The sequence below is a fragment of the Littorina saxatilis genome, linkage group LG17 (genome assembly GCF_037325665.1).
Source record: "Littorina saxatilis isolate snail1 linkage group LG17, US_GU_Lsax_2.0, whole genome shotgun sequence".
NCBI classification, from domain to species: domain Eukaryota; kingdom Metazoa; phylum Mollusca; class Gastropoda; order Littorinimorpha; family Littorinidae; genus Littorina; species Littorina saxatilis.
The window spans coordinates 10,988,561-11,011,068 of NC_090261.1; the positions used below are offsets into that span (position 1 = coordinate 10,988,561).

At 45.1% G+C, this 22,508-nt stretch overlaps 1 protein-coding gene across 3 annotated transcripts; it reads right to left on the bottom strand.

Moving 5' to 3' along the window:
- Positions 1-2,855: 2,855 nt before the first annotated feature.
- LOC138952706 (steroid 17-alpha-hydroxylase/17,20 lyase-like) lies at positions 2,856-8,604 on the bottom strand. Of its 3 annotated transcripts, none has more exons than XM_070324412.1 (7): positions 8,401-8,604; positions 7,170-7,549; positions 6,126-6,586; positions 5,226-5,453; positions 4,470-4,661; positions 3,846-3,945; positions 2,856-3,460 (listed from the first exon to the last, which is right to left on the bottom strand). In XM_070324412.1, exons 2-7 carry the CDS (start codon positions 7,498-7,500, stop codon positions 3,234-3,236), a joined length of 1,539 nt encoding a protein of 512 aa, XP_070180513.1. In that variant the 5' UTR covers positions 7,501-7,549; positions 8,401-8,604; the 3' UTR covers positions 2,856-3,233. The 3 variants fall into 3 exon arrangements, with proteins under 3 accessions (XP_070180513.1, XP_070180511.1, XP_070180512.1); XM_070324410.1 differs by having other exon boundaries at positions 8,379-8,604; XM_070324411.1 differs by having other exon boundaries at positions 8,339-8,604.
- Between the last annotated feature and the right edge of the window lie 13,904 nt (positions 8,605-22,508).

The following is a 22,508-nucleotide window of genomic DNA, read 5'->3' on the forward strand; positions in this document are numbered from 1 at the left end:
CAAAGCCCGGACTTCGGTATGGCATTTCAGCTTGGTGGCTTAAAAATTAATTAATGACTTTGGTCATTAAAAATCTGAAAATTGTAAAAACAATATTTTTTTATAAAACGATCCAAATTTACGTTCATCGTATTCTCTATCATTTGCTGATTCCAAAAACATATAAATATGTTATATTTGGATTAACAACAAGCTCTGAAAATTAAATATATAAAAATTATTATCAAAATTTTTTTTTCGAAATCAATTTAAAAACACTTTCATCTTATTCCTTGTCGGTTCTTGATTCCAAAAACATATAGATATGATATGTTTGGATTAAAAACACGCTCAGAAAGTTAAAACGAAGAGAGGTACAGAAAAGCGTGCTATCCTTCTCAGCGCAACGAATACCCCGCTCTTCTTGTCAATTCCACTGGCACTGCCTTTGCCACGGGCGGTGGAGTGACGATGCTACGAGTATACGGTCTTGCTGCGTTGCGTTGCGTTCAGTTTCATTCTGTGAGTTCGACAGCTACTTGACTAAATGTTGTATTTTCGCCTTACGCGACTTGTTTAACCTTGCCTTTAGTTCTTCATTTTAAGGTGGGTTTTTTTCACGTATTTAAACCAAGAGTTTGCATGGAAGCGTAATCGTTACTGTATAAAGAAAAACAGAAATAAAACAAACAAATACAATTTGCAAAAGATATATAATATTGTATGGCTATACGCTCGCACCAAAGAAGACGTTCAACACTGTAGTCGTTTTCTTTTATTGCATACGAAAATAGACAGGAATTTGCCAAAACTAAAAGAAAACCAACAACAAACATAATTATATGCAGCAGGTACCAAAAAAACAATAACACAAAATCTGAAGCTACCTCTGAATCAACTGCAGTCACAAAAGGGGCACATTGGCTAAACGAATGTCCAAAGCAAGGGCTTGCAAGAGCGTATAAGGTAAACACAAGAGTCCATGCAATAGACAGGTCCCCGGCCCAAAATGTTCACATGCCACAAGGGAGACACCAACCTCTACTGAGCCGTCATGAAAAGGAAAACTACTGCGTAACCCCGCCACAATAAGAACATGATCCATGTACTAATCATGTCTGGAGACTTGACTCAAAAGAGAACTGGCGGTACACTAAAATATTCGGAATCAAGACACAAACAAACAGGTACATAAAACGGATGTAACCGAGGTTTCAACATGTGTTAGGTGTGGTGCACTCAGTCTGTGTCACCCTCTCTCTAACACACACACACATACACACACACACACACACACACACACACACACACAGGCCAACCCCAATTATCAAGAGTTCACACACACACACACACACACACACACACACACACACACACACACACACACACACACACACACACACACACTCACTAACAAAGGCCATGAACTCCTAGAAATTGGTTATTTAAATGATACATATTCACATGTCACAGAACAGTTACTATATGAGAACAACATTGTTAACATGGGGTTCATAGCAACAATACTGTACAAAATAAATGGAGTTTCGCTGATGGAAACAACATTGTTAACATGGGGTTCATAGCAACAATACTGTACAAAATAAATGGAGTTTCGCTGATGGAAACAACACAATAAGCAAAACTATTCATTTCTAAAAAGTAAAAAAAGATTCCGTCCAACCAAATTTGTTCCAAGTACATGCACACAGTTCGATCTCAGTTACTGTAACCGACAAGAGAGAGAGAGAGACAGAGACAGAGAGACAGACAGAGAGACAGACAGACAGACAGGCAGACAGACAGACAGACAAATCCAGACAGACAGACAAATCCAGACAGACAGACAAATCCAGACAGACAGACAGACAAATCCAGACAGACAGGCAGGCAGACAGACAGACAAATAGAGTGAGAGAGAGAAGGAGAGAGAGAGAAAGAGAGAGAGAAAGGGAGAGAGAGAGAGAGAGAGAGAATGACAGACTGACAGACAAAAAAACAGTCAGTAAAAAGTCAGAGAGAGATGGTGGCAGGGGGGGGGGGGGGTGAGAGCGCCTATTGTAAAGCAGATTAACATAACCAAGCCAACTTATTATTGAAAGCTTATTGTATCTCATTATATATTTTTCATAAGTCATTGCGCGAAATAACACAAATCTAGTCCATCGCACGAAGAGCAGAGACTTCTTTGGCAATAAACCATTACTGAACTCTAATTGACTAACCAACTAACCAACTAACTAACTTTTTTAATTAAAACACACGATAAGACGACGCCATAAATTTGCAGTCAAATTCATCAGATTCAAATTTGTTTTGGGATTTATAGTCTATGATTGGTTTGCATTTATCAGCACTGAGTGAAGATGCCTTAAAAGAGTGTTTTCACCGCGGTTTGACGGTGATCTAAAAGGATTTCGGAATGAGCTTTGTCACTGCCGTTTGTCAATGATCTGAAGGGATTTTGGAAGAAAATATTTTTACTGCGGTTTGGTAATGTTGAACTTTAGCGTTGTAAATTTAGAGCTCACAGTCAAGTGGCATTATTGATCATGACTTATTTTTGATGCAAGTCGGTTTAATCAAACCAAAGAATAGTTCTTGTTTACTTAATGGACGGACTGAGCTCCAAAAGTAAGCAAAAATAATTATTTTGTTTATTTGATCAAGTACAATGGATGCGATGGTTGGTCTCCCTGAAGACCAAACGCTTCGTTTGTGTGCCGATGTTTTCGTTCTTAATTCAATGTAAATAGAAGGCATCTGTACGGTGCATTCCTCTAAAGACTTACACAAGAGCGGCTTCTACAAAATAAGAGGCTTAGATTGCAGTAGGAAACCATTCCTGAATTTACAACACTAACGTTCAACATAACCCGTGGTTTGACAACGATCCAAAAGGTTTCAACATGGTTTTTTGTTTTTTTACCGAGGTTTGACAATGATCCAAAAGGTTAAACAGCACTCTTTTCACCGAGGTTTGACAACGATTCAAACGGTTTCAACAGATTTGTCACCGCAGTTTGACAACAATCCAAACATTTCAACAGGAAATTCTTCACCGCGGTGTGACAACACTTCAATCAATCAATCAATATGAAGCTTATATAGCGCGTATTCCGTGGGTACAGTTCTAAGCGCTTTTTTAACGGTAGATTTTTCACCGTGGCGTCACAACAATCTGGAATGGTTTTGATAGGAGATTGTTTACCGTGGCGTCACATTAATCTGGAAGAGTTTCAACAGAAGATTTTTCACCGTGGCGTCACAACAATCTGAAATGGTTTCGGGGGGTTCAAGGCGATGGAGACGAGCTGGGTGGTGGGCGTACAGGGGGCACCGGGAGGGAGGGAGAGGGTGAAGGTCTTGAGCAAACAGGACAGGATCAGCGTCAGCTCGGGCTTGACCACTGTCTCGCCGATACACGCCCTCCGCCCCACAGAGAACGGAATCCAGCCCTCTGGCTTGGGCATCAGGTTGCCTGCAAGCAGAGAGGAGAAAGATTGAGTGAGTCATGTAAATGCATCAGTTTTCCCGCAAGGAGAGAAACTATTGATTGAGTGAAGAATGTAAAGCTATCAGGGGAAAAAGATCGAATGAGTGAATCCTGTAAATGCGTCAGATTACCTGCACATTGAAAAAAACAAGATTGTGTGAGTGTGTCTTGTAAAGGCACTAGTTTGCCTGCAAGGAGTGAAGAGATTAATTGAATTTGATAAGGCATAAATTGGCTTGCAAGAAGAGAAAAGAGTGATTAAAGGAATCTTGTAAAGGCTTCAGTATTGTCTGCAATGGGAGAAAAGGTTGCGTGAGTGATCCATGTAAAGCCAGAGACAGAGAGAAGTACAAAGGTCTGGAGGGCGTACCTTGCTCATCCAAGAATCGTTCCGGTTTGAACTTTTCCGGTTCGCTCCACTTGTCCGGGTCATTCATCACTGCCCACAGGTTGACCAGTACCATCGTGTCCTGGTCAACAGAAATTGTGTCCAGAACGGTTACATTAAAACGAAGGTCCGGTGTTCTTTTCGGGTAACTGACCTCAGGTCAATGCAGTCAGGTCCGTGTAGTCCGTCTAGTCGTGATACTGTTTCTAATGTGTCTAGTAATTATGTGATAATAATAATAAGAAGAAGAATAAGAACATTTATATAGCGCTAAATCAAAAACTTTCGTTAAAAAGGCTTGCTCTAAGCGCTTGACATCTAAACTAAAACGTCATTCACACTCTTTACAATGATGTACAAGAACTTCATGTCACACTCTTTCATTCAGTATAGCACCATTCACACAGTTGTTATTCTGTACAAGACAATAAGTTAGTCTAACATTTAGAATGTTCATAAGATGAAAACAAGAGAAAACCAGACTGATTAAAAACAACTGCTTAGTGCTAACAAAGCATGAATCTTAATGATAACGGGAAAATATGCAAGATATTCAGGACTCGGAGTGTGTAACCTATATATCTTCTGCCCAATCTACTCGCTCACCTTCGGAACCTCATAGCCCCCGACGGTAGTGTCACAGAGTGTTTTACGCGGAACACTCAGAGGCACAGGCACGCCGAGTCTCATACTTTCGTACAGCACGGCCTCCGTGTACTGAAGTCTCGCGCGATCCGCCAGTCCTGGCTGCCGTGACCCTGTGGCCGCGTCGATCTCGGCTTGGGCGCGCTTCTGAACCTGTGCAATAAGGCATTACCTGATTAGTGTACGATTAGAACTTGCTTCAGTAGAGATTACAGTGGAACCCCCATTTTAAGACCTCCACAAGTCTGAGAAAGTCAGGTCTTAAAAAGGATGGGATTCCAAAAATGGAGGTACATTTACAGACGTTTTGAGAAAAAAATCTGGGGAAAAAGGGTTTTAAAATGGGGGGGGGGGGGGAGGTGGAGTCTTAAGTTGAGGGGTTTTAAAAGGGAGGTTCTACTGTACTAGAGGAACGCCGAACGATACACTGAACCGAAGCCTTGAAAAATAAATGATCTCCATGACGACAAATGTGTAGAGAATTACATCATAAACCATCCCAGAAGGCGAAAAATAACATTTAATCAGCTTCGTGGGGTGATATTCTGTTCGTTGTGTACAATTACGAATATTGCTCAAGAAAGAAAGGGTTGTTATAGATTACGGGTAAACGAATACGACAGCTTAACCATCAGTATTCGTAATCGTAGTAAAAGTCTTCGTAGCAAACATAACTTCTTAAAAAACGGTAAAATGTGCATCTCCAATCTCGCCTACCTCTGGATGACCAGCCAAGAAGAACAACGTCCAGTTCAAGGTCATTCTGGAAGTGTCAATGCCCGCGGTAAAGATGGAGCCGATGGTTTGTTTCATGTAGGTGTCATCAAACTTTGTTATCACTTCTTCGCCATCATCTCGTGCAGTCTCGATCTGAGCCAGCAAGATGCTGTCTGTCAGGTCCCGGATGTTGTCCGGGGAGAACGATTTCCGGTGTTCAGCGATGTTCTAATGGGGAAAAAACCCAGTTGTTCATAAAATGATTTTTTTTTAATTTCTATTGATCAGGTCTGTCATCATCTGACCTTTTCGCCGAAAAATGTCGATTATCACCAGGCAAAATGTCACTGATAGCTATTTCAATTAGAAAAGATATGAATGGGCTAAGTAGAGTATTAAAGTGATATGTACACTGCCCGTACACTGTCTGTGCCTCAGTGAAGGAAAAGTAATATGAAAGAGGGAGAAAGTGGAGAGTAAGGGAGGCTGAACGACAGATAGACGGACGGAGGGGCAGACAAAATAATGGAAGAGTGAGAGAGAGGGAGAGACAGACAGACAGATAGACAGACAGACGAGCAGACAGACAGACACAGACAGACAGACGAGCAGACAAACAGACAGACGAGCAGACAGACAGACAGACACTGACAGACAGACAGACAGACAGACAGACAGACGAGCAGACAGACAGACGAGCAGACAGACAGACAGACAGACAGACAGACAGACAGACAGACGAGCAGACAGACAGACGAGCAGTCAGGCAGATAGACGAGCTGACAGACAGACAGACAGACAATGAAAGATTGCACGCCTGTTCCCCTGTCTGTACATGTCCTTGCTACTTTTTCCCATACTACCATCGCTCTCAACAACACAACCCCACCACCAACACACCTGGAAAATGTAATCCATCAGAATCCCCTGAAGCTTCACCAATCGCCGAAATTTAGGCGTAGGGCAGTAACGAAGCAACGGGATGACATCTTCCAGTAACCCGCTCCCGGCCTCCTTTCCTTCATCGTCTAACACTTGCATCACGTATGCCGGCTCCGGGCAGCCTTTCGCCTTGACCTCACCGAAGCAGATGCTATCGACGATGTTGAACATGAGCAGAGACGTGTAGTGGTGGGGGTCGAACGGGCCAGGCTCCGCAGCCATCTTGTCCACGGTTTGTTGTAGGCTTCTGTGGACGACCTTCTCCAGCCCTGTCCCGCGGAGGTAGTGCCTGATGGCCTGCAGGGCGATCTTCCGCTGCAGCTTCCACTCCGGGGAGTAAGGGGTCATGACGAGGTTCTTGGACCCGTCTGTCAGCAGATCCAAGCTGTGCAGATAGGGTCTGCCGGCGAAATCTGTCCCTGGTACATGGAATGAGTGAGTGAGTGAGAGATTGCTGTAAGTTCCATCAAGCACATGAGGTCAAATAAGGTCCACAAGCACTTTTGTTATCTCTCTCTCTCTCTCTCTCTCTCTCTCTCTCTCTCTCTCTCTCTCTCTCTCTCTCTCTCTCTCTCTCTTCTCTCTCTCTTTCTCTCTCTCTCTCTCTCTCTCTCTCTCTCTCTCTCTCTCTCTCTCTCTCTCTCTCTCCCTCCCTCTCTCTCTTCTCTATCTCTCTCTTTCTCTCTGTGTCACTATTCCTCCTTCTTCTCTAACTCTCATCTTCCTACCCCTCCTCCTTCTCCTCCTCTTCCTCCTCCTCCTCATCATCATCAGCAGCAGCAGCAGCAGCAGCAGCATCGTCGTCATCATCATCATCGCCGAAGACACAGCCACCACCACCACCACATCACCATCATCATCATCATCGTCATCGTCATCATCATCTTCACCAATCACCTCCCTTCCCCGTCCCCTTCCAACCAACACCAGAACCACGCACCTCCACAATCACCAATCACCAACTACCACCCTCACTCTCTCCCTCTCCCCCTTCCTTCTCACCTTTACTAATCATCGCCTCAGTGACGACCTCCAAGGTGTTCAAGACGACACACATCATGGTACCCAGGTAAACCGTGATCACAGGCCCGTACCTCTCCCTCGCCCAGCGACGCAGCTTGACGTAGAACACCTCCTCCTTGTCCACAACCTGCAACAGGTTGCCTAGCAACGGCAGACCGAAGGGTCCAGGTGGCAGACGATACCGCTTCTTGGTCAGAATGTAGGCGAGGAGCCCGACTAGGGTTCCCAACACAAGGGCCTGAGTTGTAGTGGAACCCGGGGCTCTGGCGCTGAGGTCTTGGAGGGATGTGAGCGCTCCGTTGAACGCCATCGTGGGGTTGAGCGTCTCTGGTTGTAGTGTGTTGTGGAGTTGGGTGTTTCTGTACGGAGAATGTATTTAGTGTAAGTGTTGCCTTTTATGCAACTATCTAAAAGCTGAAATAAGTTTTGGGTTAGTGCACGGTTTTTGGGTTTTCAGAATGGTTTGTGTTTTGGCAGTACAGATTTGAGTCATCTTTCCAATCAGAGTGGAGCATTTCGTTACGAACGAAAATAATGGCCGGGGGCTTACTGTCCGTCAGGTCTAATTGATTTATACGATTAAATGTTGTTACTTGATTTAAAGGTACCTACGTAGACCATCCACAAACGATTCGCCCAGGTGTCTTTGTTTGGTTTTGTTTCTTACGTAAGATGAGAGAAACTTGGACAGAAACCAACCATCTACAGCCAGACTGCATCGTGGGGATTTGGTGCCGAATTCATTTATTTACTGACACCAATATCACTCTTCAAAATTATTTCAGCAAGAAAAAAACCTGACTCGGCGAAGAAAGCAGTCAGGGTGCTAATTTTAGGTATGTAATTAAGTGGAAGGATTCTCAAAGCTTGCCTGGATGGCGGTTAACCCAGTCGTTTACACGCGATAGAAAAGATCTGTTGATAGGGCTGGCCAATCAATGCACGAGTTTCTTCCAATTGAAGAGCACACGGACTGAGGGATACAGAGTTTACGTTTGGAGGATACTTGTACAGGAGGGAGACAGTCTGACAAAAGCTGCTGTTACTGAACAACTCTTCTACTATGAACAGCACAGTACTGCTTCAACACATACGCACACGCACAGACACAGACACATACACACACACACACACACACTTGCACAAACCTCAGTTGCGAGTCAGTTGCAAGTTAACAGAGGTACGTACCAACTCTGTTTTAGACGTTTACCTCAGAGTCTCTCCTTAACTGAAAACTATGGCAACACTTCCGGGGAAACCTCTTTGTGGTTCATTCGTCGACAATGTTCGTCAATGTTTCCATGCACTGCGGTATACATTCACTGTTCGTCCTTTTTGCTTCACTATTTCACATTCTCACTATTTCCTACGATGTTGTTACACGTTGAAAATGCTTGAAATAGAGAACACAAACCAAACAATACTTTTGCTTCGACATACACGCATCTGCATTCAAGCACTGAGAGGAAAAGCGGTCAAAAGGCGTAACGATTACCGGTGCAGAAACACCGATACATTTGTAAGGGACGGGGCGACATAAAGCAACTACGGTTTGTGTTTATCGGGAAAATACTGACTTGGGCAGGCTGGAGAGGAGAGGGGGGTGGGGTGGGAGGGAGGGGGAAAGAGGGTTGCAAGGTGTATTACTCATCACAAGGGGAGGGGGTGGTGATGAGAGGCGAGGGGAGATACTGATCGGTGGGAGGTGATTGTGGGGGGGGGGGGGGGAGGGAGAAGTGGGGAGTTCTAGTGTCGTTGTAAAATTGCTCTCTCTCTCTCTCTCTCTCTCTCTCTCTCTCTCTCTCTCTCTCTCTCTCTCTCTCTCTCTCTCTAGCTCCTTTTCTCTCTCTCTCTAACTCTCTCTCTCTCCTTTTCTCTCTCTCTCTCTCTCTCTCTCTCTCTCTCTAACTCTCTCTCTTCTCTATCTCTATCTCGCTATGTCTCTATTCATCTTTCTCATCTTCCTACCCCTCCTCCTGCTGCTCCTCCTCCACCTCCTCCTCCTTTTCATCATCATCATCATCGTCATCATCATCATCATCGCCGAAGACACTACCACCACCATCACCACATCATCATCATCATCATCATCATCATCATCTCTTCGAAGCTCCACCACAACCACCATCACCAATCACCTCCCGTCCCCGTCCCCTTCCAACCAACACCAGAACCACGCACCACCACAATCATCAATCAACCAATAATTATCATCACCCTCACTCCCCACTCCTCACCCTCCTTCTCACCTTTACTAATCATCGCCTCAGTGACGACCTGTTTGACAACCTTGTGTCAGTAACAACACTCGACGTGTGTGTCACAGTTTGATAAGGCCTAAGACAAAAGTCGAGTCAGCACGAGTATCATGTGACAAGGCTTAACCAATCACCCGCCCATTATGCATAATTATGTAGTTTCTCAGAAACACTATTGTCGAGAAATTCCTACAGAGTATTTGCACTAGGAGGTGAAAAAAAAACTTGTCCAAATTTTGCCTGTAAGTCTGAAACTTTTCGGACAACCACGAATCGTGATTAACCTTCAGTCTAGCCGATCGATATGCTTGCTTCATTGCCAGCATACCTTCCACGTGAAAATCGACAGTGTAGGCCTATGTCATTCCAGGTGAGTGAGATGTTGAATTCTACTATTGGAGAGTTCTTCTGTATTCAGTCCAATCTGTTTATTTGTGTGTATTTTATGTTAGTCACTGAGGATGACTCAACGTCAAAACTGATATTATCTCGAGAACTATTTGTGTTCATGTGAATACATTTTATTGTTATATTATTTGGTGTTTTGAATGTCTTATTCCAGTCATTATCTTCTGTAGTTGCTCGTTCCATATCATTTATTTCATCTGTCATGTTAAGATTGGACCCTGCTGTCTCATCAAACCGTCGCGATATAACCTTGAATGGTTGAAAACGACGTTAAACACCAAATAAAGAAAGAAAGAAAGAAAGTCTCATCAAAGCACAATTAGCTTATTTCTACATGTGCTAATAACCGTATACAGAACGACGCCTAATATCCAGGCCAAGTCAAATAATCAATCAAGTATTCATACAAAAGCCCGAAGCATAATTTCCACCACACATGTCTGTTTGCGTTCTAGTTTTTGAGAAACGATAGTTGATAAGAACTTTAATATATAGCAGCGTTCAGTACACGTTCAAGTGTGTTGTAAAAGTGTAGGTAATGTTTAATTTATAAGGAGACATTTCTATCCTTGGAAATATCGCACGCAACAGGAGAGTATCATTTCCCGCCTCACTTGTATATGGAGTGAGTGCATTTTATCAATGCTATGTACTGTACTCCACTGTCACTCTATCTATCTGACTGGCTGTTGGCCTGTCTGTCTGTTTGTCTGTCTGTCATTCTGACTGTCTGACTCTCTCTCTCTCTCTCTCTCTCTCTCTCTCTCTCTCTCTCTCTCTCTCTCTCTCTCTCTCTCTCTCTCTCTCTCTCTCTCTCTCTCTCTCTCCCTCCCTCTCGGTCTGTTTTTCTGTCTGTGTGTCTGTCTGTCTCAAATGAATCATTCACTGACATTCTGGTTCGTTGCAGGGTCGTGTATGAGTTAACTCCCTGCCTTAGACTTTTGCAACAAAGTGGGAAAGGCACGGCGTCTACGACATCGACAGCAACGACAACAGGAGCGGCAGTTGCGGTTATGGAACGCAGAGCGCCTGCATGAAAAGACCATACATGGCGTAGTAGATAATACTGAAAAATTAAGATTGACTGTATTGGCTTTTGGGCTATATATATCTGACTGATACTTTGTTTTCCCGTCTTTGATACCGATTTTCAATTATATAAATCTTGTTGCAGTAATTCCAATTCAAAGAACACACAGAAAACTAACAGCTATAGTGCAAAGTCAACGATTTACACAACAGTCAAAATAATACCCATCTGAGACAGAAAAAGCTTCACATTATAGAAAAAATTTGAAATTTATGAACAGTGTTTAGAAACAACAACAACAACAGCGACAACAACAACAGCAACAACAACAACAACAACAACAAGAACAACAACGGCAACAACATCAACAACAACGACATGAGTAGCTCGTCTAAAGCAGATGACTGGAAGGCATGAACAGGGAAATGCACGTTCTTTCTGACTGGAGTAAAAGCAAGGTTGACGAATGGCTAGCCGACTTGAAATCTCAGAGGGAAGATCTTATTGAAGAAGTTCAGCAGAACCGACGAGAACTCACAAAATCAAGGGCTTCCAAAAACGAGATTCTGTCTGAGTACATCAGAGAAGAAAGAAGGCTGGAAAACCTCTGCGAATCGTTACAAGAAAGAATAAGGCAGAATGAAGTTCAACAAAACAACAAAGAAGCTTCCCTGAAAGGGGAAGTTAGAGAACTTGCGATAGCACAAAGGCACAACGGAGCTAAACAGGAAACGTTGAAAATAGAAATTGAAAGATGTCGAGAGGAGATAAGAGAACAAGGGGAACGATCAGTATTGTACAAGGAAACCGAGATGCAACAAAGAGATCAGCAAGAACGTTGCATGAAAATGGCTGAACATCAAACTAAAATGATTCTTGAGATGGTCAGGGAAGATCAAAGAGAACAGAGAGATATGACGGACACTCTTGTTCATATGTTACTGCAGTCCCAGCAGGAAAATACCAGGCTTATGATCACCTTGACAAATATGTCCCAAAACGCAAGCTCCGCAACTGATGCATGCTTTCCAAAGGATGCTACTCTCACTTCGGCAACACCTTGGGGTCGACCCACAGTTATTCCAGCTCCTTGGTACGACCCTCCAGAGGGTTCCGACGATTCCTTTACTGAAGATCAAAAGGTTCTGACCACCACCACTACCCCCTAAACCACCACCACCCCTCCCATTTAAGAAATAACGCAGTGAATCTAAGCTCACTGTGTGAAGAAGAAGCGTTTTATTGTGTGTGTGTGTGTGTGTGTGTGTGTGTGTGTGTGTGTGTGTGTGTGTGTGTGTGTGTGTGTGTGTGTGTGTGTGTTTTGTTTTTTAAATTGGAACTAAATTCAAACTGTTATGTTCCATAACCAAAAGCTTAATGAAAGCAGCCAGTGGGAGCCAACAGTCTGCTTCTTTTGACATCTGTCTTTTGTTACGGATTTTGCATCGCAGTGCATGCTTTCCAAAGGATGCTACATAAATACAGCAGACACTGAACGAAAACACAAGGACAGGACGTAAATTTCAAATACTGAACAGTTGAAGGGAATATCTATACAATTAAACAAATATTTTTAAAATGACATTCAGACTTATATTGACGTATCATCAGCAGCAGCAGCAGCAGCAGCAGCAGCAGCAGCAGCAGCAGCAGCAAGACTCTACCACCGCCACAGCCACAATCATCGTCGTAGTCGTCGGCATCAATAGAGGTTTTCAACAAGACTGCACCAGTATTTTGGCCAAAAGAACAGGCCTTCAAAATGAGAGTATCACTATAAGGCACCCCCCCACACACACACACACACATACACACACACACACACACCCTGCACTCTTCAAGACAATGTGTATGATGAACCCTTAGTTTTTACACTGAATGGAAAGAATAAGATATTTAAAGGCGCAGTCCTTCTCGTGAAACAGTTCTGATCACTATCTCAGATCTGACTGGGCTTTAACATGGGATAAGAACATCACATTCCTCCACTTGGACAAATACCAACACTCTTGCTGTTTCCTGTGTAGCGTAATTTTTGTTAAATGTATGTGATAAATGTCATTGCTTTTTCTTCTTTTTCTTCTTCTTCTTCTTCTTTTTCTTCTACGGCTTCTTCCTCGTTCGCTTCTTCAAACGTCCAATCCTGTTAGTGTGCATATGTCAACGTCCTCTTCAGGATTTCCATGTCGCCAAACAGCTTCTGCTGCAGGAGGAAGGGGGGGGGAGTCGTCCGGTCATTCTGTGTCATGCATCCTCTTGCAGAAGGCAGTCCTGGAATAAGTGATCGGATGTCATAGGTGCAATCTCACAAGTATACATCTGTGGGTGCTCTATCTTTAGTTTGTTTGGGTGATGCGCCTGCATCCTGTTGTGTCCAGTTCCTGATCTTAAAAGGATGAACTGCTCTTCTCGGTTGAGGCTGTAGTAGCTGTCAACCTTGTTATGTCGTGTGTGAGCTCATTCTGATATTTTCATTCGATGGTCTTGATGATGGTTCCACTAACGAGCATGTGTATATATTTTCCAGTTTGCTCACGTCCATTGTATCTTTGCATGAAAAGTAATGGTTTAGAAGTGTCTGCTGTTAGACATTGAACTGTACTCTTATATGTTTTGCAGTATCAGTTTCTCGAATCAGGCTACGCTTTTGAGCTTTATATTCGTTTCCCTTTTGTACGTTTTATGTATTTCTGTGCACTGTTGTTGGTGGTGGTGTTTACATATTGCCGTCTCTTCCATTTAAACTTATATGAATTGTTTTATATTTTGGCCATTTTTGCTTGAATTTTGTTTTAATGAATACACGTCCTAATCCCTCCTCTCCCAAACCGGTACCCCAAACTCCCATCCGACGCCCACCCCTCGTATCTAACTATATACTAGCCTGAGGTGTTGCACTGTAATCAAGTGGCTGCTGTTTTTGTAACAAATACTTTTCTTTGTTCACAAAACTTGTATATACTTGTGCGGGACTTTTAACTTTCGGTCATGTCATTTCATTAATAAAAAGGTTAAAGGCCCACTCCGCCTCGTCAAAACGGTTGGCCTCACCGTCCACGATCTGGTCAGGCTTTTACATGGGATAAGACAACCCCTCCCCTTGGACATATACCAAACATCAACAGCCTAGGCGCACTCTGGGCACAGTGGTATTTTTCTTGCCTTTGATCCGAAATTAATTAACCAACAGGTATTGATTTTTGGTATGTGACCAAATGGAGTGATGGTCTTATCCCATGTTAAACCCTGGTCAGATCTGAGTCAGTGGGGCGATCTGGTTTTTTTACGAGCCGAAGTGGGCCTTTTGGTCGTCATACAGATTGTCCCTATATGTACAATAGTGTGTGTGTGTGTGTGTGTGTTATTGTGGGTGTGCGATTGTGGTTGTGCGTGCTTACGTGCGTGTGTGTGTGGCCGGGGGGGGAGGGGCGTGTACGCACGCGTTAGTGCGTGTGTATTCTTCGATAAGACTGGCCTAGCCTGTTTTCGCGGTCAGAGAAAATGCTAAAACAGGATTATTATTCTTTATTCGCTTCTGTTCCTCTTGTTAATTCCTGGTGACAGTGGTAAAAATCAAGGCATATATTCACAAACAAACAAGCAGATACTCAATCAAACAAACAAACAATCAAACAAACACGAACACGAACACAGCGACAACTAGAGATCCAAAACAAAGAACATTTCTTCACAAGACATATTAATTTCATCTACAGTTAGAACTCAGTGACTGTCAACATTTGCAAACATAAACAAGCAAGCACATGAGGTGAGGTGTGTGTATTTCGAATAAAATATCCATTGCGGAACCCAGGCTCTTAATCGACGAAGCCTTAAACACAAAAGAAATCTCTCAAAGCGTTCTGCGTATTGTAGAACTTACAGAACACACATTCACACTGTCAGTATGAAAAGATCTGCTGCACTGCCTCTTATCATTGCAAATATATAGGGCCTAAACAGTAACACACACACACAGACACAAGACACGGACACTTTGGGATACTCTGTGCGGTACCCCTAAGCCACCGCGGGCGGGCTTTAAAAATATCTAAGCTATCGCGAAAAGTTATTGTGTCGCTGAAAGCTCAAATCACTACGCATCTGCAATGTGACCCGTGATACGACGTTTTGTCACCTCGTCTGTGAGCATTCTACGGATGCTTGCAGTTCGTTGGAAATGTTCTAGGAAATTTGGTCAAGTGTTGTTTGTTTGGTTTACGTGTGTGTATGTTTCACAATAATCATTACTCGCCGCTGCACTGTATAGCTCTTTCTCACTTCTAGTCAAGTACGAGTTATCTTTCCATGCTCTTCAACGAAGGAGAAACGCTGGGTTAGTTCCGGTATCTTCTACATCATGGCGTCTGCACTGAAAGAAAGCTCGCTCAGAGTGTGTGGTGGTGGAAAGCAGTACTGTGTCATTTGCCATAACTATCGTGGAAAAATTATTGAAGGAAGAGTTGTCAGGCTACATAAACTTCCAACAAACAAGCAACTGAAATTGTGTCTTTCGTTCTCGTTTTGTAATTGTTTTCGTTTTCGGTATTGACACAGATTGTGTTCGATAATTCAAACTAAGTTTTCCTTGCTGTTTTTCTCCTTTTTTTTTTCCTTTTTTTTTTATATATATATTTTTTTGTTTGTCTCATCTCTTTTTTCAAAAAATGTGTCGCATTGATCATAATCCGCCATGAAATTTCAGGAATGTTTATGTGAGCACTTACCATAAGTTTTAAACTTGTTGTGCTCCTTCTTAATGATGTTGTTATATTATCATGTGTCTGTTTACGAATAAAATACTGTTTAAAGGAACTGAAAAGAGCTTGGGAGCAGCGCCTACGTGTTACTCTTTCTTTTAGAAAATGACAGAGTGACTTTCTCGTCTAGTTAATCAGATGGGTATTATTTGTTCATGTACATAAAAGTGTAAAAGAATGTTGTTGTACAACATACTTCCTTCAATCATTAGTGCATTTTGCTCTTGTCTGTGTGAAACAGTAACAGGCACATGAGCTGTAAGAAGGACTGCCGTGTCTCAGTATGACTGTAGTCTCTAGTGTCACTATAAATCTCAGTCATTGACTCTGTGTATGTCACTCATTGATGCTTACATTCCCAATGCATGGAAGACAGAAATTATAAAACTAGTATGCATGAAAACTGATGCTGGTTTGTACTCCAAATTTTTGTATCCAGTTAAAATATCAGGCATGAAAACTGAAAAAAAAAAAATACTGAAAACAAAATTCGAAGGCGCGTAGCGCCAACTTTCGCAGGCGCGTAGCGCCAAGTTTCGCAGGCGCAAAGCGCCAAGACTTCTAGGGAGGTCCGGGGGCATGCCCCCCAGAAATTTTTTTTTTCAAGTGTGCAATTTGGTGCAATCTGGGGCTATCTGAGCCTTAAAATTGGATTCAAACATGGCCCCAAAACTATTTTACTATAACTATGACTAGGAAAAAAAAATTAAAAAAAAATTAAAAAATTTTTTTTTTTAAAAAAGGAAAAATACGGAAAATAAAAAAATACGGTTTATTTTTTTCAAAAATACGGAAAATACGGAGAATTTTTATGCCTGAATATGTCTGAGAAGTTGAACGCAAACCAACCAGGTGTGAGCGTGTGTTGTAAGGAGTGCACTATTTTGTAACGTGGGATTATGTACATGAAATTATAAATAGGGTTTGTGTGGTGTGTATCTATGCTTTTTATGTTTTTAAGGGAAAAATATTTATTACCTGTGTGTGATTACATTTTGTTTTTTATTCACAGTTGGCTGAAATATTTGCCGAGGAACGACAATGCAGTGTATTATATAATTATATATGTATTCAAAGAATAAAGACATGATGAATCTGAAGCTTGATGAATGACTTGTTTTACAGATAATCACACACACTTCAACAGACGCAGTTGATACAGTTTGGGTTTTATTTATCTAAAACATATACAAACAATAGCAGTTTAACAAAGTTGGTAAACAATGTAAAGTAAAACAACTGAAGTAACATTAAAGAGCCATGAACTGGTAATGTGAAAGTGCTCTTAGGCTAATGTCAGATGGAGCTCGCAAAACACGAAACAAAAGCCGAACAAAAGCAAAACATGGTGCTTTTGTGTGTTGTTTTGCTTTTGTTCGGCTTTTGTTTCGTGTTTTGCGAGCTCCGTCTGACATTAGCCTTAGACAACACGCACATCCAGTTAACAACAATAAATGCATGACTACCAAGCATCAAAAGGACTCACTGATTCACGCACAAATTCCGCGTGTGCTCAATAAATACGGAGATTTAAGAAACGAAACGTTGGGACGTTTCGTTTTGAAGTTGTGGTAAACGTCATTATTTCGGGGGTCTCTCGCTGGAAAGGTGAAGGTCAACTGAAACGGAACGTGGAACGTCAAAACGCAGTCACGTTTTCCACCCCCAAAAAACGAACAATATTTCGTCAACTTTTGTGAGTATTTTTGCACACTAACAGTTTTATTTGTTGGCCATTTTATGCATTGCTAGATTCATCAACCCTTTCACAGTCTTTCAGCGCTGAGAATGTGTTCATTGGAGGTAGACAACTGTTGTGAACTGAAATATTTTGAAGGGTGCTGATCCTGGTACATTTATCGAAAATTTTTAATTAAATTTTCATTTGATTAATATACTTACCCGAGTCACATATTAGCATTGACGCAGTCGAGATGCTAGGTAGACTGAAAAAACGCTATCCCGTCTATAGTATAAGGGAAGCAACCCAAGCAAAAAAGTAGCAAGCTTGCTACCCTGGGTTGCCTCCCGTAGCGTGCATCACGCCACAGATCTCGTACCCAATACGAGACACCCTCATTCGACTTCTAGAATACAAAGAAACTAAAAGCGGGGAAGGTGGGAGGGAATTACCTATGTGACTCGGGTAAGTATATTAATCAAATGAAAATTTAATTAAAAATTTTCGATTAAATTACATATTCTTACTCCGAGTCACATATTAGCAGATAACTCCAACAAGGTGGTGGGTAAGATCAAAAAGTTCAAACTCACTCTAAAGTTCTGGAGAGACAAAAGCCAGCTGCCGCCAAGGAAGGAACAGGCCGAGACCCATCCTGACAGAGGGCAGCAATGTCTGCAGAACCTGATAAGACAAAATCCTAGCGCCAGAAGCTGTGCGCAGGACATCATCCAAACCCCATAGGCAAAAAAGGCCAAGGCCCTGGAAAAGAGCTCAGGCCGAGCCGAGGGAAAGATAGCATAAGCTGACAAGGCGGAAGGCAAGAAAATCCCTTGCCGAGAAACTGGCCCACTGCCAAAAGTCAGGAAAGGATCCCGTGAGAAAGCAACCACTGACTCACTCTAAACCCTTGCCAGGAACTGGCCCACTGCCAAAGGACAGAATCGGACCGAGAACCACCCTGATTGACAGCCGAGATGTCTCTCAGGCAAGAATGCGAAAGACAACCTCAGAGAGCCAGTAAGCTGTGCCCAGCACTTCTTCCAATTTTCTGAACCGTAAAACAGTCCGGAAAAGGACCCCAGTCTTGGATAAACCCGACCAAGTAGAGGGAAGGACAAGCTGCCCCCCCCCCCCCTTAAATGGAAGGAAATGCTAATGGCCTGGAAAAGATCCGTGCGTAAGGTTGCCGGCTAAGCCCTGAAAAGGACCGACCCTCACGGAGACCATAAGGCAAACATGCCAAAGTAAGAAAACTTTGGGATGGAGTGAGGCCCAAAGGCCGTTGAGAGAACAGTCAGCTCCGGAAGAGTGACCAAACTCCAAACCGGAAAGAGAGAGACGCCTGAGTATCAAGTACCAGGGTCCACCTCAATGAGCAAAACTCAAGGGAGACGGTCACCAGTCGTCCCTTGCCCCTCCCTGCGCAAGCAGAGAGAGGGGTAAAAAAGGGGACGAAGCGACCTAAGGTAGTGCCTAAGCACCGCAAATGCGGACCCGCAGTGGCCAAATCCTAATGTGACCGGAGACCGGAAACAAAATGACGAAAGCCAGCGTGATCTCAGAGCAGACTGCTTGTAGGTAATTGAAAATGAATCAAAAAACCCGAAACAGAAAGGACTAAGCTGGTAAGAAAGACGGAAAACCGTGAAGCGAACCAGCCGTCAGCCTCCCGAGACCAGAGTTCTCAGTAATAGTCATAGTTGCAAGTGAAGAAGGGGTGACCAGGCCTGAAGCCCAACCCGGCAGAAATCGTCCCAACTCACATCATGCAAGCATGATGGAGAAGAGGAAGAGACGAAATCCGCAGTCACAAGAACCAATTGCCAAAGTCGCAACACGACAGGCAGGAGACTATAACACAGGCTAAGGCCGAGAGCCTTGCTGCCCGTAGGCCGGCCATTGCGCCAAAGTACTCAAAGTACACAGGCACAGTAAGAAACCAAAAGTTTCGGCCGCCGAAAAAGATGCTGGCCTAGAGGCCAGCACCGAGAAAACTGGAACATTAGCTAGACCTCTGCCCACAAAGGGGAGGAGTAGCCAAAAAACCTGAGAAAAAGTGACAAGCCAAGAATGACTTCTCAAACATGCGTTGCCCAGACAATGCACCCTCAGGAAAATCTGAATGTTACTTCCGAGGCCAACTCAAGTGAACCTTAAGTTTGGACGAAACACCAGAACGCGTCTGATCGCTAGAGAAAGACAAAGTCAGACTCGGCGAAAGACAAACCTGGACCAAGTCCAGAAGCTGGTGGCAAGAGAAAACGGGGAAGCCCAAAGGCAGAAACCCCCCTTTAAACGGAAATCGACCTCTCAGCACCCATACGCTGGGAAAGAGAAAGAATGTCGAAGCCCGAAGCCACAAGCACAAGGAAAACAACAACCACCACCTCCAACGGATGAAATGGCTGTTGCTCCCGCCGAGGCTAAAACCCCGAAGCCCTAAGGCCGGCTGTTGTTTCAAAAACCCAGCGTCCTATGACGGCTGTGAAAGAAACAATCTCACCTGAGCTGAGGACGTAGGCCGCTTAGGCTGAGTCCGCTAGGTATAGCCTGCTTAGGAGCGGCCTGCTTTTGCTGCTTTCAAATTGAAGCTCAAAAGAAGGGAACCGCTGTTCTCTGTTGGTCTCAATCCCCTGCTTCTGGCATGAGAGGCCAGGCTGCCGGAGAGAGACCGTCCACCAAGGATGACGAACTGAGAATGTTCCTTGTCGACTCCTCAGAAAACCGGGAGTGGGCAAGAAACAAGTCCCTTCCGCACGAGACCGCATGGAAATAGCGCAGAGAGGACAGCCTCATCTGTGCCTCGTTCACCCTTGTAAGTGTGGAGAGGAGTGAGACACTTCCTCCGCGTCCTGCCCTTTACTAAGGGGAAAGGGCGCCAAGGAATCTGCCAGAGCGCGAGAAAGCGCCCGCAGGAGAGTCTCGGAAATGGAACTGAGTTCCAAAAGTTGTCAGCCCCCTTCCTCAGAGAATAGGAGATTCTGCCCATAGAACGGCAGAACCGAATCCTTCCTCAACGGCTTCGTAAGAAGCGAAAGAAGTTCCGGCGTGACCGAAAAACGGTGCACGCGGACGGGGAAAGGCCAACAGGCAGCTACGAGACGACCTTGGCCAAGGCAACTTCCTCTGGTCCGCTAAGGGCACGAAGGAGGAAGCCTGCGCAGGAGCGGCAAGGCATTCCGATGCCAGCTCCGAAGCTGAACCCTGAGGAACCAGCAACGAAACCGACGCCGGAGGCCACCCCCTGTCGAAGAGGGGGGCTCGGCGAAAAGGCAAAAAGGCGAAAAGCTACTAAGGGCGATTCTTCAAACCAGAAGTAGCTGCTTCCTCTTTGCCGACCGAAGTCCTTCCTGTTGGCAATCGATTGTGCTCATTCCCTAACTGAGAGGAGGATGAGAGGAATCAAAACCAAGGAAAGTGGGAGAGAGGAGCTCGCGGCCACCACCGGAGTGTGTGGATGCTGCTGTCCCAACAGAGGCAAGAAGCCTGTATGCCCATAGGGCAAGCCTTGTTCGAAATTCACCGGCGACCAAACGGAAGCAGCGGGAACTGAACCGGAAAATCCGGGAGGAGCCGGAAGTGCGGCAGCAACAGCAGCGCTATACCAAAGCTGGTGCTGAGCCACCTACGAGCTGAAGCTCGGAACCCAAAGGTAGGCCGTAGGCCAGAACCGGAAGTGACAGTAACCTGTGCACTACCCGCTTGACCTACCCTCCTGCCAAGGCCGGAAGCGAAGCTGCCGGAAATGGCTGCCGTGCAAAGGGCAAAGCTCAAACCGGAAAGGGCCATGGGCTGCCCACACCCCGATGAACTAACATTTCCAGCCGGAGCCGGAAGAGAAGCTGTCGCGGACGACTGCTTACGTATAGCGCAGCTGAAGCCGGATGGGATCATTATTTGTCCACCTTCCAACGAGGCACTACTTCCGTGAACCGGAAGTGCCGCTGTCGCGTACGACTGCCGACGTAAGGCAAGGCTCGAACCGGACGTGACAGTAGCCTGTGCACTAACCAGTGAACCTACACTTCCGGTCGGAACCGGAAGAACAGCTGTCGCGGGCGACCGCTGTCATAGGACAAGGCTCGAGCCAGACGTGACAGTAGTCTGTGCACTAGCAAGTGAACCTCTACTTCCGGCCGGAGCTGGAAGCGGCTGCCGCGAACGACTGCTGACGTAAATTCGGAAGCTGGCCAGAGCCGCCGAAGGCAGCTGCTCCTCGTACACGGACCCGAAGTCCGAAACGCCACCTGAAGGGGACGGCTCATAGCCAAAAGAACCCGACAAATGACGCTGCGAGGGAAGGCCGTAAGCCGAACGCCCATCCTGTTGGCCATCGATGAAACTCGCACCCCTGACTAAGAGGAAGATGAGAGTCACCAACGACCGAAGGCAGCTGAAGAGAGGAGCTAGCGGCCACCACCGAAGTGGGTGGCTGCTGCTGTCCCAACAGAGGCAAAAAGCCTGTATGCCCAGGAGAACCACCGTATTCGAAATTCACCGGCGACACAACGGAAGCAGCGGGAACCGAACCGGAAAAGCCGGGAGGAGCAGGGAGTGCAGACGCAACAGCAGAACTATGCCATAGCTGGTGCTGAGGAGTCTGCAAGCCACAACCCGGAAGCCCTAGGCCGGAACCGGAAGTGACAGATGACTGTGCACGACCCGTTTGACCTACATTTCCTGCCCAGGCAGGAAGAGCAGCTGCCGGAAACGGCTGCTGTAGCAGGGCAAGGCTCGAACCGGAAGGGACCATGGGCTGTCCGCAAACCAGTGAACCAACACTTCCGGCCGGAGCCGGAAGCGAAGCTGCCGCGGACGGCTGCTTACGTAATTCGTAGCTCAAACCGGCAGGGACCATGGTCTGTCCGCTGTCCAGTGAACCACTACTTCCGGCCGGAGCCGGAAGGGAAGCTGCCGCGGACGGCTGCTTACGTAATTCGTAGCTCAAACCGGCAGGGACCATGGTCTGTCCGCTGTCCAGTGAACCACTACTTCCGGCCGGAGCCGGAAGGGAAGCTGCCGCGGACGGCTGCTTACGTAATTCGTAGCTCAAACCGGCAGGGACCATGGTCTGTCCGCTGTCCAGTGAACCACTACTTCCGGCCGGAGCCGGAAGTGCAGCTGCCGCGGACGGCTGCTGCGAGCACATACCTTGTGACGACCGTATCCCAAAAGGGA

Excerpts from the sequence above, each read along its gene's own strand:
- LOC138952706 (XM_070324412.1), bottom strand. The coding sequence starts at position 7,500 with ATGGCGTTCAACGGAGCGCTCACATCCCTCCAAGACCTCAGCGCCAGA. Across the intron at positions 5,454-6,125 it reads TGATGGATTACATTTTCCAG|AACATCGCTGAACACCGGAA; the intron begins GTGTGTTGGTGG and ends TTTCCCCATTAG. Across the intron at positions 4,662-5,225 it reads TCTTGGCTGGTCATCCAGAG|GTTCAGAAGCGCGCCCAAGC; the intron begins GTAGGCGAGATT and ends CTTATTGCACAG.